Genomic DNA, 25,560 nt, shown 5'->3' with positions numbered 1-25,560 from the left:
TTAGTGATCAACCGATATTGTTTTTTTAATGCCGATACCGATATCGATATTTTGGTCATCGGTATCGGCATAAAAAATGTATTTTTTATTTTTTATTTTTCTAAAGGTACTCCTTGTGGAGGGATCTGGGGGTCTAAAATACCCCAAACCCCTCCTCGGCACCGAAAAGCATTCAAAATGCCAATTTTGGCTGTTTTGAATGCTGTCAGTTTTTTTAATTTGGCGCCGAGTACCCGGAAGTGATGTCATGACATCACTTCCGGGTTTTTTACATGGAAACCCGGGTCTTCTCATTCGGCAGCAGTGGAGGTAGAATGCCTGGGTCTCCCGGTGGGACGGGAGACCCAGGCGAGCCACGGAAGGCGGTGGGAGGGGGGGGGGGACTTCCCCTCCCGCTCCTTGTAATGACAGCCGAGCGGCTTCTCAGCTGCATCGGTTGTAATTACAAGTCAGCCGACCGTCGGCTATGGACACCGGTACCGGGGTGATGCATCTAGCTGCAGGCATCACCACGGTACAAGCACTTTCCCTAGATATCGGCAATATCGGTAACCTCAGGGGCCTATTCCGATATATCAGGGAAAGTGTATATCGGCCCCCTATATATCGGTGTTGCCGATAATCGGTCGATCCCTAATATGTATATATACAGTATATTGTAATAAATAGCCACATTCATTAATGTTTTTTAATATCTGTCTAGAGTTCAGCTTTAAGGGACACTGTGGTGTTCCTGGTTTTAACATGGGAAGGTGACACCAATTATAGTATTAGATGTTTTTTTAAAGATGCTCATACAGATGTAATATAACGGTAAAGAAATCATAACATTTATCATTACCTTGCAATAGCACAAAGCAGACAAACCTTGCTAAGTGTTGTTTCTGCATTCTTCCCCATAACATTTCCTGTTTCAGTAAAATTGTTTTTAACTGTAATAGTTGCTGACCCCATTCCTAAAAAAAAACTGTTTTAATTAAAGTACAACTAAATGCTCCTATATGACAGGTGCCAAATCCAGCTGCTATGTAAGTTCAGCAACATAGTGCTGTGCTGTAGTGCTGTCAATATAGAAAGCAGTGGGCAGGACTAGGTGTGGCCAGATGCAGTATTGTAAATCAGCAGTGACTGCGCGGATAGCTACACCTCTGTAACATTTTTTCATCTCACTTTAGTGCAAGATGGCACAGACTACATGAGAGTAGCAACGTCACCCTCAAAATTCAGGAGTAGTACACCATCGTTGTCCCACCATCACTGTGAGACTAAGGCTCGGTTTCCACTAGTGCGGCTACGAAGTCGTGCTACTTCTAGCGCGACTTCGTAGCTAAAGTTGTTTGCGGCTTTCAGTGAGACTTGTCCCTCATTATAGGGGGAAGTCGCACTGAAAACGGCTCAAAAGTAGTGCACGAACTACTTTTGAAGTCGCCGCAACTCAAGACGCGGCAGTGGAAACGGGCCACATTGAAAACAATGGCTTTTGACTTGCTGTGCGACTTGACATGTGTCAAGTCGCACAGCAAGTCGCACTAGTGGAAACCGAGCCTAAGAGCAAGATGAAAACTGTCAGGGGGACTAAGAGAAAGATACAGTGTATTCAAATGTTGCAGCAGAATTGTTTTTAAATGGAGGCCAGAAATCTACAAAACAAATAAAATTTACTTACCGATTATGGCAACATTTCCAGAGTCCACAGTAGACACTTGAAACAAAATACAGGAAGCCACATGTAGCTGGTCATCTCTTGTATTTAGTGTGTGATGGAAATCGAACATAGGATTTCGAGCTGGACTGTCCATTCTTGGAAAAGCCACAATTGAAGACTGAGCTTTGGTTCCAGAATTTAGAATCTGGCCAGAGACCTACAAACAGAAGGGAGTTAAATCTAATGCATAGACCATCAAAATCCATGAAGCATATACAGGCATCCATTAATTAAAAGAGACCCTGTACCAAGACCAAACTGTTATTTTTATTTTGAAATAGGAGTGCTTTACTTGTACATAAAATTGCTCCAACTGGGGGAATGTTTTTACTCACCTCTAGCAGAGTTATAGGCTCGGAAAAAAACGTGAAGAATTTAAAACAAATTCTTATCTTTCCGGCTTCCCTTTACTACTCTTCCCCCAGTTACTACCTCAGGTGTAAAAGACAGCTAGGGCTGTATGCAGAAGAATCACTCCTGAACACAGCCTCAGTACATGTAAATGAACCAAGCTGAAGCTGTGATTGGAAGCTGCCAAGCTGGAAAATGACAACTGAACCTTCATTCTGAGAACTGCCCCAGGTCCTTCTTAACACTCTTTGGTGATAATCTAAGTCTGTGATTGGATTCAGTTCTCCTGCACACAGCCTCAGCTATCTTTTTGTTTTGGTGGGGCTGTGTGCAGGAGAACAACTATTTGTTTACATTTGTTTACATTTTCCGAGGCTGTGATTGAAAAGCTGTTCTCCTGCACACAGCTTCAGGGAAAATAAAATGACTTAAATCTGTGTTCAGAGAACCGCTCCCAGTCACTGCCTATGCAAATGGGAACAACACAGTTCTCATGCTGTGATTGGGAGGTGCACTCTGAACAAAGGTTCCACTGCCATTTGAATTTGCCTGTGTATGTAAGCAGGAGAGGAGCTCCCAATCAGCTTTAGTGTGGGTTGCTTATGTTTGCTAAGACTATATTTGGGAGTGATTCTTCTGCACACAGCCTAAGCCAGTGATGGCGAACCTTTTTGAGCCTGAGTGGCCAAACTGTAACACAAAGCCAACGTATTTATTTTGAAGTGCCAAAACTGAATTAAACCTGGCAGCGGCCTTGTACAGAGCATGGGACTGATCACCCTTCTGAATGAGCCCAAAGGAACCAAAAACGTACGATTCTGCTCAAAAAAAAATCTTTTTGTGCTTTTTCAAATGACAGAATACTCAGGTGTGGGTGGGGCCATTGACAGTAATGGGGTTCTTCATCATGAGTGTTGGTGCGTTTCATGAATCACGCAATCAGTGTACTATGTATGTGGACCATGGGGCTCTACATCCAAGATTGAGATGGTAATTACCTGTTGGTAAAATTCTACTGATGTCCCAATGGTGTCCTCCAGGGCAAAGCACTGTGGATACAGCCTGCTCGGGGACCTAAATATTGTGCTGAATGTCCATGGACGTTTGTGGCTAAGGGTAATACCACGCATGTGGGGAGGCAGCTCTGGGACCAACCGAGCCTGGAGTGGATGGCGCCTCCCCGACAGTCCATGCGTTCCAAGTCCACCGGCGCATGCGCATGGCTCCACCAGTCCACGAGCAGAACTCCCCAGAAGGGAGGCTCTATCAGGCACTGATGACGCCATCCGATGGGCCCCACATGAGCCAATCATAGGGAGCCCCCCTGTGCGCAGGGTGGAGACAACATGGCCCCACAGCAGAGACACTCCCTGATCCCCAGGTAACCAGCCCAGCAAAGGCAAAATAACCACTGCCCTGTGTAGGGGAAAATTGTGTGACATTATGCACTGATACATAGGGAGGAACATGCATTGATGTGCAGAGATACAGAGGCATAGAAAAAAAAATTCTAAGGTTCAGCTGGGGGGAGGCAGCGATCTGACAACTTGCTCGTGTGCCCACAGAGAGGGCTCTATGCGCTAGCTGTGGCACGCGTGCCATAGGTTCGCCATCACTAGCCTAAGCTTTCAATTTAAATTCTAATTTAGTTGCTGGAAAAGAGCAGCAGGGGGCAGCTAGAAAAGAGAAGCATCCGCCACACTTGCATGTGTTAAATTCTCAATTTTCTCTTTTCTCAGTGTAACTCTGCAATTTACTAGTAAAATCAATGCCCAGGGGATGCAATAGTATGTACAAATAAACAACTATTTTAATTATTGATTGGTCTGACAGGCTCTTTTGTGTAACACTGAATAAATATGCACTAAGTTGCAACGCTTGCAACAATTACATTTTTAAAAAAAGTATTTTTTTTGTGGAGACACATTAATCTGTTAATGAATGACCAGGCTTTCAAATAGAATTAATATAGATTTGCATTTTAGTGTACAATATATTTAATGGGTGTCTACTGTATAGGAAATATATTTACTTTCCTAAAAAATATTTTAGCTAGCTAAATATTTAATGTTGCATATTTCAGGATCTCTTTAGCTTGTTGAAAAAAAGACTGTTTACTGAGCACATACAAACGAGCAAATATATTGACTCATCCCACTCACTACGCTTTTTATCAGAATGCTCTTTAGTTCTGAATCAGAGACAGAGCATTTGAAAAGGAATAATGACTGTTGTGCTTTCATTTTAGAAAATCTCTGCCATATCTATGTAAATAAAATGGACCTAAAACCATTATAGTTTCTCTTGAAGGGTCATTAAATGTTTTTCCACCTTTCTTTCAAAAACATACCAAAATAACAACTGCAATATCAACAAATCACCAACCATAATTATTTAACGATTTAATACTGTTTTTCTGTGATAGTCTACATCAAACCTTGTTACTTAAACAGCAGCCTAAAATCTGCTAGCAGAATTGACAATGGACATCTCCTCCCCTTGGGTAGGCTGCACAAATGGTTGAATCCAGCTTGGTCTAGCGTTTGGTGCTTGAGAATATTGAAAGTGCCACACCAGCTTAATTGGCCAACAGCAAATAGTCAAAATTGCTAGGGAAATGTTTACATTTGTTTGTGTCATTTCAGATACATTTTCAAACACCCAAATGCTGGATTTATTACCTCATCCTCTTTGTAGAACTTCCCATTTGATTCTCTTTTTAATTTAATAGGCTATCAAATCACAGCCTTAGTTATGAATTCAATTGCAGATGAAATTCGTTTACATGCACCAACATCTAGGCTTCATAGAACAGGCAAGGATGACAACAACATTTTGAGCAAGACTCCCCTCCTAAACTTTAGGTTTTCTATCACACCACTAGAGTTGAGGCCATATATGGTGTCCCTTGCAGAGTGGGTGTACAGATCCCATTAATAGATTGGAGGATAATTGCTTGTCTACTAAAGTCTCTTATTACATGTACTCACCTTGGTAATTGTTGCACAGTCAGGTATATAGTGCAAAGCATCAATGTATAAATCAAGGGGGTCCTGCAATGTTGATGAATGTGGTAATATTGTGGATTCATTATGGGGCACCCAGTGTGGCATAGGGGCTAGACTAATATCTTCCATTTTCCTAGACAGAAAACAATTACAAGCAAGCCATACAATAACTATGGATTATCCAATAGTTCTATTTTTACAATTAATTTTTAACAAGTAAACAATAAAAGCATGAATCATATTTATTTTAGGCAGGATTTTTTTTGGGAATGTGACCACTGCACTAGGCTGTTCCCTCCATACATTATATTACAGTATATGTCAATATACTATATACAGTATATATATATATATATATATATATATATATATATATATATATCTATATATATATATATACATACAGTATATATATATATATATATATATACAGTATATATATATATATATATATATATATATATATATATATATATACACTATATATTACCAAAAGTATTGGGACATCTGCCTTTACATGCACATGAACTTTAATGGCATCCCAGTCTTAGTCCGTAGGGTTCAATATTTGTTGGCCAATCCTTTGCATCTTTAACAGTTTCAAAGCTTCTGGGAAGGCTGTCCACAAGGTTTAGGAGTGTGTTTATGGGTGTTTGACCATTCTTCTAAAAGCGCATTAATGAGGTCAGGCAGTGATGTTGGAGAGAAGGCCCGTCTCGCAATCTGCACTCTAATTCATCCCAAAGGTGTTCTATCGGGTTGAGGTCAGGACTCTGTGCAGGCCAGTCAAGGCCTCCACAACAGTTCCCTTCACTGGAACTAAAGGGCCATGGCCAACCCCTGAAAAATAACCCCACACCATAATCCCACCTGCACCAAATGATTTGGACCAGGGCACAAAGCAAGGTCCCTAAAGACATGGATGAGCGGGTTTGGGGTGGAGGAACTTGACTGGCCTGCACAGAGCCCTGACCCTAACCCGACAGAACACCTTTGGGATAAATTAGAGCAGAGACTGCAAGCCATGCGTTTCTCTAACATCAGTGCCTGACCTCACAAATGCACTTCTGGAAGAATGGTCAAACATTCCCATAGACACACTGCTAAACCTTGTGGACAGCCTTCCGAGAAGATTTGCAGCCGTTATTGCTGTAAAGGGTGAGCCAACTCAATATAGAACCCTAAAGGATGGGCCAACTCAATATAGAACCCTAAAGAATAAGACTGGGATGCCATAAAAGTTCATGTGCATGTAAATGTAGGCATCCCAATACTGTTGGTAATATAGTGTATATAACACTGGCACATTGGCCCTCACCCAGACCAACCTGCGTTATGCATTCAACCCCAAACACTAACTACTACCACTAATAATCCTCTCGTACTGTGATCATTCTTGGGAGCCAAACTATCATGCCCTATGAAATTGAATCTGATCTGGAGTACAACTCTCTCACCAAAAAAGAAATAAAGAAAGAATAATATTCTGCTTTTATATCCAATGTTGTTCCTTTTGTGATTTGTCTCCTCTTCAATTCCCTGATATTCTCCTATTGGTCTGACTTACTTCATAATGTGACCGTCTGTTTGATGCACTCTGCAGTTTTTGTCTAGATTACTGGTTGTTACAACAGGCTGGCTCCTTGCCTTAGATTGGTTGAAAGTGTTACCATCCCTATCCTGCTACCACCCCACTACTTTTCCTTTGCCCCATTAATATTTTTTTATTTTCCCTGCCCCACAGCCGCTCTTTTCCTTTCTCTCTTTTTCCTGAACACTCTGGGTCTCAAACTACAAAACAAAAGTGTTAAAGCCTTTATCTCAAACTATCATGTAAACATTCTTTGCTTACAAGAGATGCATTTTTTTTCCCAAAATTCAACTTCCACTTTTCTATATATTATTAACCCACAATTTTTATGGCCTTAGCTATGGCAGGACACAGAAATGTCCTAATATCCTTTGATCCCCAATACCTTCATGTGAATTGTCAGAGGGAGAAATGCCCTACTTTGGAAAAATCTCATTCTATTCCTATCCCCATGACTTCTACAACCACAATTCTCTAAATTGGTCAGACAGTTGTGCAACCAAGCCATAGTGCTTGTAAAGGCAGAAGTTTTTTTTTTTTTTTAACCTTACTGCATACTCTCATCCAACTGTATCAAATCACTTTCCACTTTAATGACTGTTAGACTGGTGTTGACAATTGTCTACAAAACAATGGATATTAATTGAATAAACTGCATCGCCTACTCTGCTAAATGCAGTTCTGTCGACCATTGACCTGAATAATCATCCTACTATGGTTATTCAGATCAGGGGTTGTTCTGTTGTGAATGTACAATATACTGTTTATATGTAAAGCAACACTGGACACATAAGACTTGAGTCCGTCCCTTCAACACTGCCTAACCCCACCTCTTTAACATTTCCTATTTTCATACTGGCCTGACCCCTCCTCTTTCTTTTTTGCCTTGAACTCACCCTACGAGTTGGGATAAATGCATTTTCCTGTCATTCCCAAACTCTCCTGTGTAATCCTCGGTCCCTTTACCCCCCGAAACAGCCTTTCCTCTGGTTCACCCTCTACCATCGCCCAATCCTCCTTCCAGCTTGTCCAAAGTATCCTTAAAACACCTGTGTGGACATGTCCTCACCATATTATAGTGATATTCTTCTCTTCTGCACATGATTCTAGGTCAAAATTTCAAAAGACATTGACCCCCCTGGATTGAACACTATTTACCTTCCAGTTTTCACATAGACTCACTGACTCGGAACTACCAGTCAGAATATATAGCTTAACTAGAGAAAAGTATACTCCACGTGAGATCTATGACAGTTTGCCTTCCCTTTCGGCAACTCAATCTTGGGTCTCTTTGCTAGCCCCCCTCTATCCTTGGTGTTTTGCGAGAAAGCCTGGCCTCATTCTCCATATCCTCCTTCCCCCTTTCTTTTACTCTTCTCTCTTTCAACCCCCTTCTGCTGTAGCGGATCCTTTTACTACTTTTCTTGTATATTATTTTGAAAAAAATATGTTTTTTTTTTTCAGTTTCTCAAGTTATTTACTTATCCCCCTAACATTACAACACAATTACATTAGCTAACATGTTATGTCTACAATGAAAAATGTTGTGTTTGCAACATGTGTTCTGTGAACTTCTAATATTGCAAAACTATTATAGCCACCTGCCCTAAGGATAAGTGTCTAATTAAATGTAGTGATTCTAAATTGCAGTCAGCTTAGCTGAAGTTTAGCTTCTTAGTTCAGCTTCTTTGCGTTTCTCCTTTACCTTGGTTATTCTATATGTCTTTCTGTTTCTAGTAGGTGGCACTGATGTCTCTAGCAATAGCATGATCCGGCAATAGCACTAATCAGAGTTATGAATAAGTATCTTCTCTGGCCCAACAATAGAAAAGTGCTGGGTACTGGTACATGCTGGGGGAGAGTATAAATGTTCAGGAAATGACCTTGGGAAGTCAGTTTGTTCTCCCTGGGTCTCCTGCCTAGGGGAGGGGTGTGTTGTGCTACTGGAACCTTTTAGGCCTGCAGTCTGAGAGGATGACCATGTGTCTGGACGGAGGCCTGGATCGGGGGCCTAGCCTGTGAAGTCTAGGGAATGATGAGCCATGGAGGATCCCCAGATGTCTCAAGGGCATGGCAGAAGTTTAGATGTGGAGCTTGGACCTCACTGGAGTATAGCGCCTTCTACCCAGGGTGCTGGCAGTTGATCTTTCAAGTGCTATAGCGTCAGGAGTTTCAATCACAGAATGCCAGGTCGGCTTCAAGATTTTTTTTTATCTGTGAGTACTGTGAGTACTTTGTCTCTGGGGAATACCACCATGCCTCCAGGGGACAGGTAGATGCTACACCAATATATGTGGTTTAGAAGACATCAAATACTGATACAGTGCTACATTTCATTCCTTACCTGCTGTACTCTTCCCCATGAATTATTTGCTGTGAGACCTTTGTTGGATCATATACTGTTAATTCAATAGTTGATTCATATAATCCTAAAATATAACATAATAATTTCAATGAATTTCCCAGAGGGTAGATACATTTATTTTGTAATTGCATCAAAAACATAGTGTCACTTATTTTGTTATAGTATTCAAAAGACAGAATGATATACTGATGTAGGCAGGGAATGAGTTACCCACTAGAGGATCCTCTGGTGTGTTGTGAGTATGTGACTGAAGTGTGCATTGAAGTACCTAGTGGGGGGGGTCTGCCATTAATGACTAATTTCTGTCTATTAGAACTGTAATTCCTGTCAAATTAATGCCTGCCTTTCTGCCTTTCTTCCGGTTGTCCGTCAGAACAGTCGGAGACTCTGCTCGTAGAAGAAGATCACCCAGGTACTCCAGTACCACAATCCCCTGCTGACACCACAACGCCAACACCGGGGCCAACACTCTTGAAAGCCTGAGGGACTGAGGTGAGACCTCTTGACAATGCTCCTGTGAAGAAAGCACAGGTGACCACCATATAATGGAATATGACAGTAAGCCCTGTTAATATCTATAGAGGCCGGAAGATCCCCCCTGAAGAAGGAATGCCACTACCGTACGAATAGACTCCATTCTAAACATCTTTACCCGCACAAAACGTTTCAGAACTTGAGGTCCAAAATGGAACATACCTCACTTTTCTTCCTAGGACCTGCAAACATGTTTGAATAAAAGCCATGAAACAAACGTTCCAATTCTGAGAAGGAACAATCACTCCTTGTAGTAGCAAGTTTGCACTGCCATGAAGAGACCACACAGGCAGTCTGGGGATAAACACAGGTTGGAAGGAGAGAACAGCACTAGACGAGTAGATCAAAGACTCAATCATGTAGCCGGGCCGATCAACTCATGGACCCACCCGCTGTGACACAGATGCTTGCCCACACGATAATGGCTGCTTCACTTCACTAAAAAATGTAGTGCCCCCAAGGTTCAAGGGGGGCGCCAGGCTAACCATATGCCCCCTGTTGGCACCATCAGTTTAGCACCATTAGTGTAGGCATTCACACACTGTAAGGTTTTCAGGGGTTTAGTAAAGCATTAACCCCTCTAGTTATTGTAATTGTCATTGTGCCTGTTACTGCACCTGTTATGGCAAGTGTTAATACTGGTGATACCAACTGTGCTGCTATAAGTACTCTTGTAACTTTTCTGCTATACTACTTTTACAAATACACTGTTACTGAACTGTTAACTCTTCATGGTCTTTGTGTGTCTCATTTCCTCTGGATCAGGTACTATAGCTCCAAAATCCTGCCCATACACCTGCAGGCTGCAAAAGAATTAAACTCACTACCGTCGACATGTTCACAAGAATAAAATTAATATTTTGTAGGTGTTGTAGCTAGTGTTTCATATAAAACATTTCACCTTTTTTTTTCTCAAGGTATTACAAAATCAAACCTAAAACGTCTAAATCTTTAGGTACACTTGTACATTTTCCAAAACCTCAGAATCATTACATCCCCAGGCCAACAAATGCCAACTATGATGTAACACAATGACTTACTCCAGCCAAGCCAGCAGCACTGACACATTACTGAACCCATTTCCAAGTCAGCGATCAACAACCAAGATGTAAAACAGTTAAAATATGTACCCCAGCAGCATTGCCCCATTTCCTTATGCCTGCCCATAAGGCAAACCAGGCAATATGCAACACAGTGATGTCTTTAAACAGCAGTGTCATCCCTTGGTCAACATTTGCAAAGAGATGTTCTCCAGAGGTTATAGGAAAAAAAGGTGGTCATCCACATGTGAGAAGAGAAGAGATGCATCCAAAAAGATAAATTCAAAATTTACTCCTGGACATGAAAACATTTTGCCTGCAAATCTGTAATTCTGCAAAATCTGCAATGTCAGGTTTGTCTGTAGGTGAGCAGGTGACCGAACAGGCATACTTAGAGGAAATTATATGTTCAAAGGAAAAAGTCGGCGCTCAGAAAGAAAGGCTAATATAAGCAAACTAATGCTAACACAGTATACGTAAACCTTTTGCTATCCATATATACTGTGAGCAGCGCCAGAAATGTCAATAACCTAATCAGTGCTTATTGTGCCTTGACAAAACAATAGTGAATAATATTAAATCCACAATCTGATTAAAAGTCCACCAGTTCATCTAGAAATCCCCATGCAATATACCGGTATGTGAAAATAATTTAATTAAAAGTCCACCAATTCATCTGTCTGTCTATCAATGTGTATTAAATAAATAAATGGAAAGTTCCAAAATACACCCAAGTGTGCTTGTTCTTTTCCTCCATTAGATTAAACCGAGCCAAATCAAAATTACCTTCTGAAAGCCAGTGTCATCACACCTCCACCAATATGCACTCCAGTGCATCTCCACTCCATATGGTGTTCTGCAAACACCAGCAGCATATAATGCTCAAAGGAATATAAGAATTAGATTCTCCCTTTATGCTCCAGCATGTAATTCCCTGCAAGCACCTTGTAATTTTGTAATTTGGGAGCAATAAGCGATGTCCAGGATTTTAATATAGTTTTGCGTGCCGTCAACAAACATAGTGAAGACCATGATGGTATTGTAACTGATGATAAAGATGTTGATTAGGAGGAAGGGCCAAAACATCCAAAAAGGCAGATCATATGATCCTTGTCGATTTGTATCCTCGATATAGTATGTATGTATTTTAGAATTTGGTCCCAGAAGGTAGATATCTTGGCACAGCTCCACATTCTATGAAGTAGTATGGGTCGTATGGTGCCACACTAAGAGCAGGTTGAGGCTGAGGGATCCGATTTATCAATCAAAAAGGGCATGAAAACTCGATATAATAGCTTGAATTGTATTTCCCTCCATTTTTCGCTTGTTATTAAACTGCAAATTTTATGATGCCCTCCGAGAAGTTTATCATCGAATGCCTTATCTGGAAATTCCTTAGTCCATCCTTTTTTTTTATGAAAATAAAGGTTCTACGGTACATTCAGGCACATGTATCTTATGCTAAACTCCTACTTCGCCCCAAATAGCATTGTAAGCAGCATCTATTGAGTATCCCACCAATCCCAAATTAGCTGCCTTTCTATGGAATCACATGAATAGGAAGATAGGAAGAAATGTAGAAAGAGAGGGAGGGGGTATGGGAACGGGGAAGGGAAAGAGGGGGGTGGGGTGGGAGAGAGTAGAGAAAAGAGGGGAGTAGAGGGTCTGGAAGAGAAGCCTAAAGAAAACTGACAACAATAGCTGTCATTTAGGCAACAACCTAAACAAACAAAAACAAAACAAAGACAAACAAACAGCACTCTACTTAAAAGCAAAAGTAGTACCTTAGTCCCTCCTTTTAATAGTGAGTTTCTCTGCGATGCAGTTAATTGATAGTTTAATGGAGAATAAAAGGTCAGATATTAAGTATCTTTAACATTGTATTGCGTGGTTTATTAGATATTGCTGAAAAGGGTCTTTTTTTTGGACTAGAACAAGGCTTGATATTTTTATTTAGTTGATTGTAATATTATCCGTGGTCTTCTGGTAGTTTAAATTCTGTAGATAACCCCCTAAAAGATTTTAGTTTTGATGGTTCTTGATGGTAAATTGACATCACTGTTTGGATTCCTATTACTCTACATAAGTTTGAAACTTCGGCATTGGTTACACTGTCCATTTTCAGGTTTCCATGCAAAGGAAGATATTTAGAGATGGCAGTTTTAGTGATCTCCTAAGTGTACGCCATTCGGCAAGGTTGTCCCCATAAGAAGATTGTTTTGTAGCTTATCAGGTACAGTTTTAGAGTTGAAATGCAGTATAACTGTTAGATTCAGAGGAAACACCATTGATGCCTCTAGTGTCTTATTTGAGTAGTTCGAATTTTCTAATATCAAATCCATACCAATCCTCAAAAGACATGTTCAATTATAAATCCTAAATGTTAGGAAGACCTAATCATCCTTCACTTTTTGGGAGGTATAGCTTGGAAATAGAGTATTTTTTGATCGCCATAAAAAGGATGTTATTGCTTTAGTCAATATTTTGATGTCTGGACGTTTGAGTAAAAGTGGGATGGTCTGCATTGGATATAAAAGTTTAGTGAAGGAGACCACTTTAAAAAGATGACACCTCCCAAAAAGTGAGATTGGAGAGCTCGTCCATGCTTCCAACTCTGATACAATTTTAGAAATAAGTGGTGGGTAATTAAGCAAATATATTGATAAATGCTCTCTTCCTATTTTTATCTCTAGGTATGTGATATATTGAGTAGCTATTTTAAATGGGGAATTAGAGGCGCATACTTTTGATTTTGATGTATTTATAGGTAACATTTCACTTTTAGAAAAATGTATTTTGAATTCTGTGAAAAGGTATTAAAAAAAAATTGTAGTATTGGCATATCCCTTGTTGGATTTGAAGTGAAAATTAGAACGTTGTCTGTAAATAATGCTGATTTAAGTGTTAAATCACCTATTTTGATGCCTGACAAAATGGGAGAGTAATTTATTAATCTAGACAGGTGCTCAATCGATAAGTTAAACAGTAACGATGATAAAGGACAGCCTTGGCGAGTCCCCTTAGATATTGGGATAGTATCGGATATATCCTGAAGTAATTATTTGAGCTGTGGGGGAGGAATCCATTTAATATGGAGCCCATAAAACCCATCTTGCTCATCAACATAAAGAGCCATTTTAGATTGACGCTATCAAATGCTTTTTTAGCATTTAATGTAATAATAGCTGTATCTTTATCTGGAATGGATTTGACATATTGAAGAGCTAGTATCAATTTGCGAATGTTCAGCATTGCTGATCTTCCTTTTACAAATCCTGCTTGCACGTGATGGATTATAGTAGATATTATTTCTGCTAGGTGGGAAGCCACCGTTTTTGAAAGTTTTTTTGACGTCTATGTTTATAAGCGAAATGGGCCTATAAGAGTCTGCCAAAGTAGGGTCTTTATCCTTTTTTGCTAATAATTTTATATATAACTGAAGACCTGTGAGTAAATATGGTCCTTCCTCCCACATGTTTGTGTAGTTTTTGTAAGTTTATTGGATTTGTAGTTTTGTGTTATTTTCGAAATTTCAGAGGAATACCTATCCAGACCAGGTGATTTATTGTTAGCCAGATTTTTAATCATATGTTGGACTTCCGCAATAGTAATGGGTGCATTTAACATTTTTAATTGTAAAAATGTCAGTCTGAGTAATTTAATGCATCAAAGGGTTCTTCCTAATATAAATCTTTAAAGAAATCTGATAGCAAATTAATGATTTCACTTGGGATGTTAGCTCTGGTCCCTTTAGGATTTTTTAAAGCCAATATGTGGGTAGGTTGGAAAGGGCCTTTACTGAGTATAGCTAGTAATTTTCCTGATTTGTTGCCATATTTATTGTATGAAATTGTAGTAAGGCAAATGATGATTTATTATGTTCTTTTTGGTCAGCCCATAGATCAAACTGTCTTTTTGCTTCATGCCAGGCTTTTTTTATTTTCGTGTGTGTTTTTTTTTTTTGCTGAGTTAAATTATGTTGTGCTCTCCTTAGGGCAGCACTGGCTAAACGATAGTTTTCAGCTGAGTGTTTTTTTAAACTGTGAAACATAAGTTATTATCTTTCCTTTGACAAAGGCTTTATCTGTTTGCCAGTATAGGTTAAGGTTTAATGTGTGGCCACAGTTAGTTAGTTCCAAGTCATTCCAAGCATATTTTAAGTGGCATTGGAAATCCTCATTTTTTGCTAAGAAAGAGGGGAACCTCCACAATCTTAAATTTCATTGGGATTGTTTGTCTGTTAGAGTTAAGCTTATTAGACTGTGGTCTGACATCAATATGTCAACTATATAAGTCAAATGGCGCTGAGGATGTTGAGCAGAAAAAATAATCTATCCTTCAGAAGGAGTTAGGAGGAGATTAGTAAAAAGTATACTCTCTATCCAAGGGATGTGTTAGCCACCAAATGTCTATCATTTTAAGAAGAGATATGGTTTGGTGTAAGGTGGTAATGAAACTGGAGGAGGAATTAGTGTTATTAGGTCCCGGAGTGCTCCTGATTAATCTATCTTCCTCTGGATTCATGGTTACATTGAAATCCCCTCCCATTATGTGGTGATCTTCAGGAGCTTTCAGAACACAAGTAGTGAGCTCTTGATAGAATGACTTCCTAGGTGTATTTTGGGCATAAATGTTAGTGATGTCCATGTTACGTGTGCCAACTTTTAAGTGAATAGTTAGTTTACAACCTAAATGGTCTTTGTCTATTGCAGTTATATTATGGGATAGATTTTTATGAAGTAAAGTTATTACTCTGGCCTTATGGCCCACTGCAGATGATCCTAATGCCTCTTCTACCAATAGCTTAAGCAAGTGTTTGAGGTCATCATCTGTTAGGTGTGTCTCCTTGAGTAAAGCTATGTCAGCGTGTAGTCTTTTAAGATGTCGTAAAACTTTCATTCTTTTTGAAGGAGATCTTAAACCCCCTTCACATTCCAAGACACCATTTTCATATTTTTTCTTTATCTTTGTAAAGTATAATAAGCTGGGGTTTCAATTTTCCCAGGTATGGATGCAGGTGTAACCAATGAAACCAATTATTATCAAGCTCATTTTAGTGTAATTATGGAAAACATAGCATAATCCCATAACATAGTATAAAGAAATTCCATCAACCACTGACATCGAACGACAACACATAAAATAAAATGTTAACCAATAGTGACTGCTCTTCTTTCCACATGGATCTATCTCTTCTAAATACTAGCAGCTGCTGAGACCCCGCAATAAAGATATATATATATATATATATGAACTCTGGGATCTAAGACCTTTTGTATATATTTCAAAACATTGTATAAACCTTAAACATTCGGGAATTCGGCACACATTTTCTGTAAATAAAACATCCTCTATTATTAGAAATCAAATGTAGGCACGTAACCTGACCAAAAAAAAAAAAAAAACACAACAGGTAAGGATTGTAACAGTACTGAAGATGTATTTCTGACATTTTTATTATAGTAAAATATCTTACTACCTCAAACCCACCCCTAGGTGGTTAAAAAGGTAAAAGGGCCATCAAACAAGGGTTGAATGGATCAACATGCTCTGGAATTGCCTATATGCCCTGTTGACCTGAAATGTTTTGTAGGAGGTTTCCCATGGATACGTTGGGGTTTAGGTGAACCTTTTTGGTTATTTTTCCAGGGTTTTGGAACTCATCTTTCAAGGAATTCAGAAACTTCAGAGCATCTTTAGGAGATTTAAAAAGGTAAGATTTTTCCCCATCAGGAGATTGGACATATAAATTGGCTGGATATGCAAGGGTAAACTTTACCTTTTTATGCTATAGGTCAGGACAGATTTAGGCAAAAGCTTTGTGAATTAGTGACTTCAGCAGAATAGTCCGCAAAAAATTAGTAGATTATGACTATCTATTAATAGATTGTCTGTTTTCCTGTAGCATTGAAAAATTTACTTTTTGGCAGTTTAAATATCCGACTATTACAGGTATAGAAAAAGAACGACATTCAGATTGTGCTCCTACTCGATGAGCATTCTCTGCTGGGGGGACAGGGTGAATTTAACCCCAAAGCCTCTGGAATGCACCTGGAGCATATATCCATTAATGTGTTAAGCTTATAAAACTCAGTTAGACCTATTCCTAAATTGTTTCCTCTTGAGCAAGGTCTTCCACTTTTTTCAAAAGTGATTGATTTTTGTTCATGTTTGTGCTTTGTTATAATTAAACTAGCTTGGTCCAACTCATCTTCAAGTGCTAAGACTCTTTCCTCAGCTAATTTAGGCCTATTTGAATGATTCTGTATTTCCTGGTTGATCTGCTTCATCCCCTGTGAAATAGCTTCATCCACTGCTTCATTGATTTTGGAGGTTAAGAGACTGACCACAGCCTGTGCTATTTTAAAATGTAAGCTTTCCTGATCAAAGTCTGACACAGCAGTAGAGGGACAGTGCTGTCCATTGTTTTCAGTACCTGTGTCTGTAGCCATGACAGGAGCGGCGACTTTCTTGGAGTTTCTGTCAGCTTTATACTGCTCCTAGAGTGGAAGTGGAAGCAATTGAGAGTGGGTCCTGTTCTGGCCTGTAAAGCATTCCATGAAGAGGAGAACTTCAGTGGGAAGCTGGCTGTGTGAAAAGTGGGTCACTCAGTGGTCTTTCACACAGAGTTTGGGCAGGGTTCAGCTAAGCTGCAGCAGGATCACTGCCTCTCAATTCGGAACCGTAATCAGGAAGTTGTAGCCTTTTCATTTTAAAGAAACACATATACTGTAGTTAGTGGCAGCATAGTCCGGAGGGGATACATGTATATTTGCTGCATATTGCAGCTGAATAGTGGTGGGGGTGGCAGAGAGGGGAGAAGTTTTCACGCTGAAAGGGAGGGGGGAAAGGGGAGAGACTCAGAACAGAGCAGCAGGCTGACGAAGGCACGTAACCTGACTATGGTAATCATGACTCAGCAGCCATGATAAACGTGGTCAGCACAGACAGGGGGACACAGGAACAGGCAGGGTCAACCAGGTACATTACAAGATAGGAAGGAAGGGAAAAATCACACAGCACAAGCGCTGTGCTATAGATCGTGCCTTAAAGAAACAGGATCTTCTGTTTTTTTTTAGGATTACAACCACTTTAAATTACTATGTAAATTTAGATTAGCAGCCAACAGTGGCATTTCACAATTTAAGAGAAGATTAAGGATTATGTAAAATCTACTGTATATTGGAGGGCCACAAAGAGAAGACTTCAAGAAAAATATCAAAGAAGCTGTTGTTGAATGCTATCTTAGAAGATGTAAAAACAGGGGAATTGCAAAAGCCTGAGGACTACTGATTGCTATCTTTGACATTTTAACCTACGATCTCTACTGTCTAACAGCTTAAACTCAACAGCTGAAATTCTTATCAAATACCGTATTCCATTTTGTATGATTTGCACACTACACTTGCATTCTGCATATGGCATTGATAATGTTTTGCAAACGATCACCTTATTCTTTTATGTATTTGCATCCTTTAGACCCTGATAAGAAACTAGCCTGCCTATATAACTCATCTTGTTACCTTGATAGTACAATTGTAAAATAATGTGGTAACTACATAAAAATGGATATAAAAATCTTCAAACACACCAAACAAAACAAAAAACAGTTTTTTGAAAAGATTATTTTTTGTGTCCATTCCCTACTGCAGCAGATATCAATTTAGTGGGTATATTTTACATTGTCACTGTCTACTGTCTGTCGGATTGTTGCAGATAAGAAAAGGAAGAGTTATGCTGTTAACAGGCTATATGACAGATCTGATGTAATATTTATTTTCAGGCAAGAAGGTATAAGTGCAAGTAGAGAAGAAAGAGAGAATACTGGCTAGATATTATGGGCATTAACGAGGAAGTAAAGCTTCCTCTGTAACTTGTACCTATAGGTAAGCCTACAATAAGGCTTACCTATAGGTATTGTAAATATCTCCTAAACATGCACCGTTTAGGAGAGATTTACTTTGCATGCAGCCAGTGACATCACTGGCACATGCGCTCTGAAGCCCATGCCATTCCTTCAGAGCCCAGTGTCGTCAACAGCGGCTCCCACGCGCATGCGCCGGAGTGACGTCATCGTGGCTCCGGCCAATCAGATGGCCAGAGGATGCAAACCCGGAAGGAAGATGGCTGAACATGTCGGGCGTGTGAGCCGGTGGCACTGCGGGGCTTCGTTCTAAGGTAAGTATTTCAAAATGAGCTAGTATGCAATGTATACCAGCTCATTATGCCTTTGTCTTTCAGTTTTTTTGCTTTTTTTTCCCTGAGGTTTACAACCTCTAAGGAAGGAAAAGGAATGAAAGGTAAGACCTTAAAAAATTCCCAGCTCCTGCGAGTGCTAAAGAATATATAAAATGGAGGTATGGTTCTGCCTATACTGAGCCCCTAGATAAATGGATAAGGAGGACAAGGATCCACAATTGAAAACAAGGCCACAGGAAAAAAAAAAGAATCCTCAGCAATAGTTTGTAAGCACACGAGTCTCAAAAACTATGGAGAGTGACAGAAGAGCTCAATTTATTGGAGAGGGATCTTACAAGAAGTTTTGAGTGTATTACAACAGGCTTTTCACTCCCCCTACTGTCCAGAACATATTTTTTGTATAGAGGAGTTTGTTAAATTTGTTTGCCTATATTTAATCTACAAGGCCAATCTGGCCACAGGATCTAAGCATAAAGTCAATTACTCTGTAATATTTTTTTATTGCACCTATATTTTTTTTTTTTTATCAGAAAAGGGTAATTTTATGGTGATGTGGTTGCTCTCAACTATTATTCAATAGAGTTTGCCTCCAAGGCCAGGGTAATAGCAGGTATGGTCAGTGATCAAATGTAAAATATTGATCAATGGGGGAAAGAGGTGAAAGAAATGTTAAACTCTGTATAAAACTATACTCCATTTTGAATGCTTTGCCTATGTTTTGCACACTGCACTCATATTCTGCATATGTCCCTAATATTTTGGACATGATCACCCTATTCTGTTATGTTTTTGCATTCTTTAGACCCTGATAAGGAACTCGTCTATCTTTGTAATACCCCTTTTGACCTTTTCTGATGTTAATGTAGGCACAAATAGGCCCCCTGACACAAATCCTGGGTAATCTTACATTAGCCCCAGGAGAACACCCGGGAATAAGATAGTTATATAGTTACATAGTAGGTGAGGTTGAATAAAGACAATAGTTCATCCCGTTCAACCTGTGTAGGTGTGTGTGGACGTATTCATTTCTCATACCCCTAAATGTTTTGATCCTTGAGATGTACGTCCAAGAGTCTTTTAAAAATAGCCATACTTCCCGCAGTTACTACCATTTGTGGCAGGGAATTCCACAGTCTAGTAGCCCTTACAGTAAAGAACCCCCTGCGTAGCCTGTGGTTAAATCTCTTCTCCTCTAAACGCATTGTATGACCTCGTGTCCTCATGCATTTCTTGTGACTGAATAGTTTTTTCTATGCTCTGATCACCATTGAGGTATTTGTAAATCGCTATCATGTCCCCTTTCATACGTCTCTTCTCCAGGGAGAATAAATCAAGTGCTTCTAAACGCTCTTCGTAATTAGGGTCCTCTAATTCCCTAATACGTTTTGAACTGGACAGAATACTCCAGATGTGGACGGACCAGAGTTTTATAAAGTGGTAGGATTATAGTTTTATCTCTGGAATACATCCCCTTCCTTATGCATGCCAAAATTCTGCCAGCTTTGGCAGCTGCAGCTTGACATTGCATGCTATTGCCTAATCTATCTTCCACCAAGACTCCCAGATCTTTCTCCATTTTTGATACCCCCAGAGGTTCCCCCCCTTGCTTGTATATTGCTTTTATGTTATTGGTCCCTAAGTGCAATACCTTGCACTTATCCACATTAAACCTCATTTGCCATGTAGTTGCCCACTCTGTTATTTTGTTCAGGTCATTCTGCAAGATTTCTGCCTCACGATGTGAAGTTATTGCTCTGCTCAATTTTGTGTCATCTGCAAAAACTGAGATCGAGCTACTGATCCCATCCTCAATGCTACTTATGAATAAATTGAACAAAATTGGTCCCAGAACTGAGCCTTGGGGGACCTCACTTACCACCCCAAACCAGTCCGAGTATGCGTTGTTTATTACCACCCTTTGGACAGGCCCCTTTAACCAGTTCCATATCCAAGAGCAAACCTTGTGGTCGATGCCCTTAATTTATAAATCAAGCGTTTGTGGGGAACTGTATCAAATGCCTTAGCAAAATCCAGGTACTCCACATCCATAGGTCTCCCACTGTCTAGCTGACAACTAACCTCCTCGTAGAATGTTAACAGATTGGTTTGACAAGAACGCTCCTTTGTAAACCCGTGCTGATTACTGCTGATGATGTTGTTTTCATTAGCAAACTCTTGGATATAGTCCCTTATCATCCCCTCCAGAAGTTTACATACGATTGACGTCAGGCTCACCAGCCTATAATTTCCCGGGACATGCCTCTGCCCTTTTTTGAATATCGGTATCACGTTAGCTTTTCTCCAGTCCCTTGGTACATTTCCTGTCAAAATACTGTCAGCAAAGATCAGGAACAGTAGTCTAGATATTACCTTAGTGAGTTCTTTAAGTACTCTCAGATGTACGCCACCCGGGCCTGGTGATTTATTTGTGTTAATTTTATCTAGCCTTTCCCTTATTTCACCCTCTGATAGCCATAGTGGCCAGTCCTGTGAAGTACTGCTAACCAAACCGTCATGGTCAGTGTACCCCTCCTTTTCTTGTGTAAAGACTGAGGAGAAGAAAGCATTAAGCACAGTTGCCTTATCAGTGTCCTCTGTAACCATCCTCCCCTCTTCGTTAATTATGTGCGCAACATGTTCTGACCTCGTTTTTTGCTGTTGATATACTTAAAGGATTTCTCAGGGTTCTTTTTACTATCCTTCGCTATTTGTCTCTCAAAGTTGATTTTAGCCATTTTGATTTCGGATTTACATTTCTTATTTAATTCCTTGTATAGCTGGAAAGTCGATAACGTCCCCTCTGATTTATATTTCTTGAAGGCCATTTATTTTCCCTAATAAGTTTATTTACATTACGGCTAAGCCAGCCAGGTTTGGCTTTGGCTCTTTTAAATTTATTTCCCACTGGAATGTAATGCGATATGCATTTGATTAATATGTTCCTAAAACAATCCCATTTTTCCTCTGTGGTCAGTGTTCCTAGGGTTTGGTCCCAGTTTATTTCCTCTGGTCCCAGTTTATTTCCTCTATCAATGAGCACAATTTGGGAAAGTTTGCACTTCTGAAGTTTAGGGTTCTTATGTTCCCCTCATGTCTTGCTACATTGTGATTTACGCTAAATGTGATCGACCTGTGATCGCTAGAACCCAGGTTGTCGCGGACTCCTACATCTGAGATCAGATCTGGATCATTAGTAATTAATAGATCCAACACTGCATTCATTCTAGTAGGAGAATCCACCAACTGAGACATGTAGTTGTCCTGTAAGGTTTCCATAAAGAGAAGGGCCTTTAGTGATTGTGCAGTCCCCTCTTCGCAGTTAATGTTGGGATAGTTGAAGTCCCCTAATATGATGACTGGCCCCAGCTTTGCCTCGCTACTCAACATTGACATAAATTCCAACTCTACCCATTCGCCCATTCATCCCGCCAAGCACCATAATAGGCTGAAACCACTGATGCCGACTATCAAATCTTCCATGCACTCCAGGATGGTGGTGGCAGCACTTCCAACTTTGGGACTTTGTCACCTCTCTCTAGAGTCACCACTCTTGTCAGGGACCTAATCCTATTCAAGCAGTTCTGTGTGCAGGATGAGCAGCCCACATACATTATTGCACAAATCTGTGCCATCCTTTTAAACCACTTTCACTTGGGGACCCCATACTACATCAAAGAACGGGAGAGAGATTTAGACATGAAATGCTTAGGCGCTGACCTCGATAAGATTAGGCGCTGACCCTCAAGAACAAATCCTATATCTCTGCAGCTATTCAGAGGAGTTACAAAATACTTCTGCAATGGGACCACTGCCCCATGGCATTCCACCAAACTGACAGAGGTTCAGCCACCCACATGGATCCATGCTCCCCGACTGGTGGGATTGTACACATATACATAATTTCTGGTTGCTCATTTTTCGCATTTACACCATTCTAGATTCCCACACTCCTCTGTCTCCATCGATCTCCCTCCTCTCACTAGTACCAGGCTCTAGCTATTCAGCTAAAGAAGGGCTATTATGCTTCTTAGTAGAAGCCATAAACATAATTGTCAGGCACTGGAAGTTGATGGATGTCTCCATGATCACAGAATAAAATGCTGAACTCACTTGTATACAATGCATAAAGAAGCTGCTAGCAGCATTACCATACATTCTCAGCATACATGGCCATCTGGTGTATCTGGATATTCTTTTTGGAATCTCCTTGGTTCCAAACCATTTTCTCCTGACTGTGAATTCATAAAAGTTTTAAGATAAGCCTCTCCTATCCTTACACCTGTCTTTCCTCTCCTACCCTTCTCTTTAACCTACCCGTTCTTATTCTACCCTCTACCTTCTCCTCTTCTCTTTATCTTACTTCATCACATTAGGTTTACTCCCCAATTCACTCAACTTCCCCTATGTATCCAATATTAGGTTACGAGCATTGCATCAAGAAAGTGGTAGCCTTCTTCTGGGAAAGGATCACGTCCCAACCTTTTTAAATTAGCTCCTGGCTAAAGCCTAACACCCACATAGTGACCTCTGCGACACACCTAACAAGAGTCCCTGGACTACAAGCCTCCCAAATCCTCTTTTAGGGGGCCTGGAGCAAGGTTGTTTGTCAATTATACTCCTCTTGATGTTTTCTTATTATTATTATCTAAAGTCGATGTGAAGTGAATCCGCCTACTACATTTTTGTAATGGGGAAGTTACTTGGGACTACCCTGATAAAGCCTTTTCTTTGTCAATTTCTATATTTTTATATTTGAAACTTAATAAAACTTTCTTCAAAAAATAAATCCCACTGCTCCCTTACTTTTGCCTTCCCAAAGGACTCCAATGCAAATAGTCACAATGATGCATTTCTGTGAAATATACAGTGGGTACGGAAAGTATTCAGACCCCCTTAAATTTTTCACTCTTTGTTATATTGCAGCCATTTGCTAAAATCATTTAAGTTCATTCTTCTTCCTCATGAATGTACACATAGCACCCCATACTGATAGAAAAACACAGAATTGTTGACATTGTTGCAGATTTATTAAAAAAGAAAAACTGAAATATCACATGGTCCTAAGTATTCAGACCCTTTGTCTATTGTCTTTGTTTATTAGTCTTATATAAAGCTATTATTTCCACACTGGTGTGCATCTATATACCTATGGTTATTGTTATATGTGGGTTGTAATAGTTCCTCTGCTTCCAATTACTTTGAATAGATTACTGGTTAAATTTCCAGGAAGGGAAACCCCTCTGTTTACAAAAGCCCTGTCCTGGGTGGAGGCCCTGCCCACTTTATTGAAAGCAGGGTGTTCTTTTTCTTAACCTAAAGGTTTAGTGCACTATCCTGTTTGAGGAGGGTAATTTCTCATAACCCCCCCCCCTCCCAAAAAAAAAGAGGGCTTCAATATCTCTTTTAACACCAATCCATGGTTTGGAAATTAGATTACTTAATTTTCTGTATCTGGCAGGGCCAAGTCCCTAACATGGCAAATATCTGCTTTCAAGCCTGTGAGGAAATTGGTGGTTGCGCTAACAAAATTTCTTAGTTTTCTAGCCATGCAACTTATGTACCTGAAATATTGGTTAGTTCTTACAAGTGAGGCATGAGAATTTGGCAAAAAATATATACATATATATTTTTTGCCAAATTCTCATCCCTCACTTGTAAGAACTAACCAATATTTCAGGTACATAAGTTGCATGGCTAGAAAACTAAGAAATTTTGTTAGCGCAACCACCAATTTCCTCACAGGCTTGAAAGCAGATATTTGCCATGTTAGGGACTTGGCCCTGCCAGATACAGAAAATTAAGTAATCTAATTTCCAAACCATGGATTGGTGTTAAAAGAGATATTGAAGCCCTCTTTTTTTTTGGGAGGGGGGGGGGTTATGAGAAATTACCCTCCTCAAACAGGATAGTGCACTAAACCTTTAGGTTAAGAAAAAGAACACCCTGCTTTCAATAAAGTGGGCAGGGCCTCCACCCAGGACAGGGCTTTTGTAAACAGAGGGGTTTCCCTTCCTGGAAATTTAACCAGTAATCTATTCAAAGTAATTGGAAGCAGAGGAACTATTACAACCCACATATAACAATAACCATAGGTATATAGATGCACACCAGTGTGGAAATAATAGCTTTATATAAGACTAATAAATAAGTAAATAAATAAGGAAGTAAATAAATAAGAAATAATAGCTTTATATAAGCTTAACTAAGAAAAAAAGATTAATAATAGTACATACATCCAATGTACAAACAAGTATTATCAACAAAGTGCCAGATAGGAGCCCTGGTGGAATTGTACGCATACTGTATACCCAGGTATAGTTATTAGTAGAGATAACACCAGATGAATGTTGCAGCAAAGTTTAGTTGCAGGGGCCCCCGGGGATGATCATGGTTTTGGAGACCTGAAGACAATATCAGCAGTGGTGTGGAGATTCTCCAACTGTTGCTCAACCAGTATGTAACACAGCTTCTCATACACAGAAACTGTGGTGTGGCGCTTGATCACAGTCAGCCTATTTATTCTGTGCTTTAGTCTCTCCCTTGGAGTTTCTAATCTGACATGCAACCAGACCTCTAGCTACCAGGAGTGGCTATTGGATACCCAACCTGGCTGTAACCTATGCTGGTTATCAAGACCTAAGCTAGAACTAACTATAGAATCCCAGACCAGAAGGGACGGGGTTAACTAAAATAACAGGTGCTGCATATAAACACTCCATATAATGGTTCACCTACTAATATACAGGAAGGCGACCCCTACATACATA

The 25,560-nt window shown here is 39.9% G+C and overlaps 1 protein-coding gene across 1 annotated transcript in view; it reads right to left on the bottom strand.

Annotated features, from left to right (window-relative positions):
- LOC309548122 (uncharacterized protein) overlaps window positions 1-25,560 on the bottom strand; it is a 537,501-nt gene that overhangs the window by 164,550 nt on the left and 347,391 nt on the right. The window contains exons 24-26 of the mRNA XM_082248087.1: window positions 9,000-9,084; window positions 5,047-5,197; window positions 1,667-1,862 (exon numbers count right to left, since the gene is read on the bottom strand). Coding sequence (XP_082104213.1) covers window positions 1,667-1,862; window positions 5,047-5,197; window positions 9,000-9,084 — 432 coding nt within the window. The remainder of the gene's footprint in view (window positions 1-1,666; window positions 1,863-5,046; window positions 5,198-8,999; window positions 9,085-25,560) is intronic.

This window comes from Pelophylax lessonae (assembly GCF_965119305.1).
Source record: "Pelophylax lessonae genome assembly, chromosome: 2".
NCBI lineage: Eukaryota > Metazoa > Chordata > Amphibia > Anura > Ranidae > Pelophylax > Pelophylax lessonae.
The sequence above is the reverse complement of the archived record's forward strand: the minus strand, read 5'-3'. Positions and strand labels throughout refer to the sequence as shown.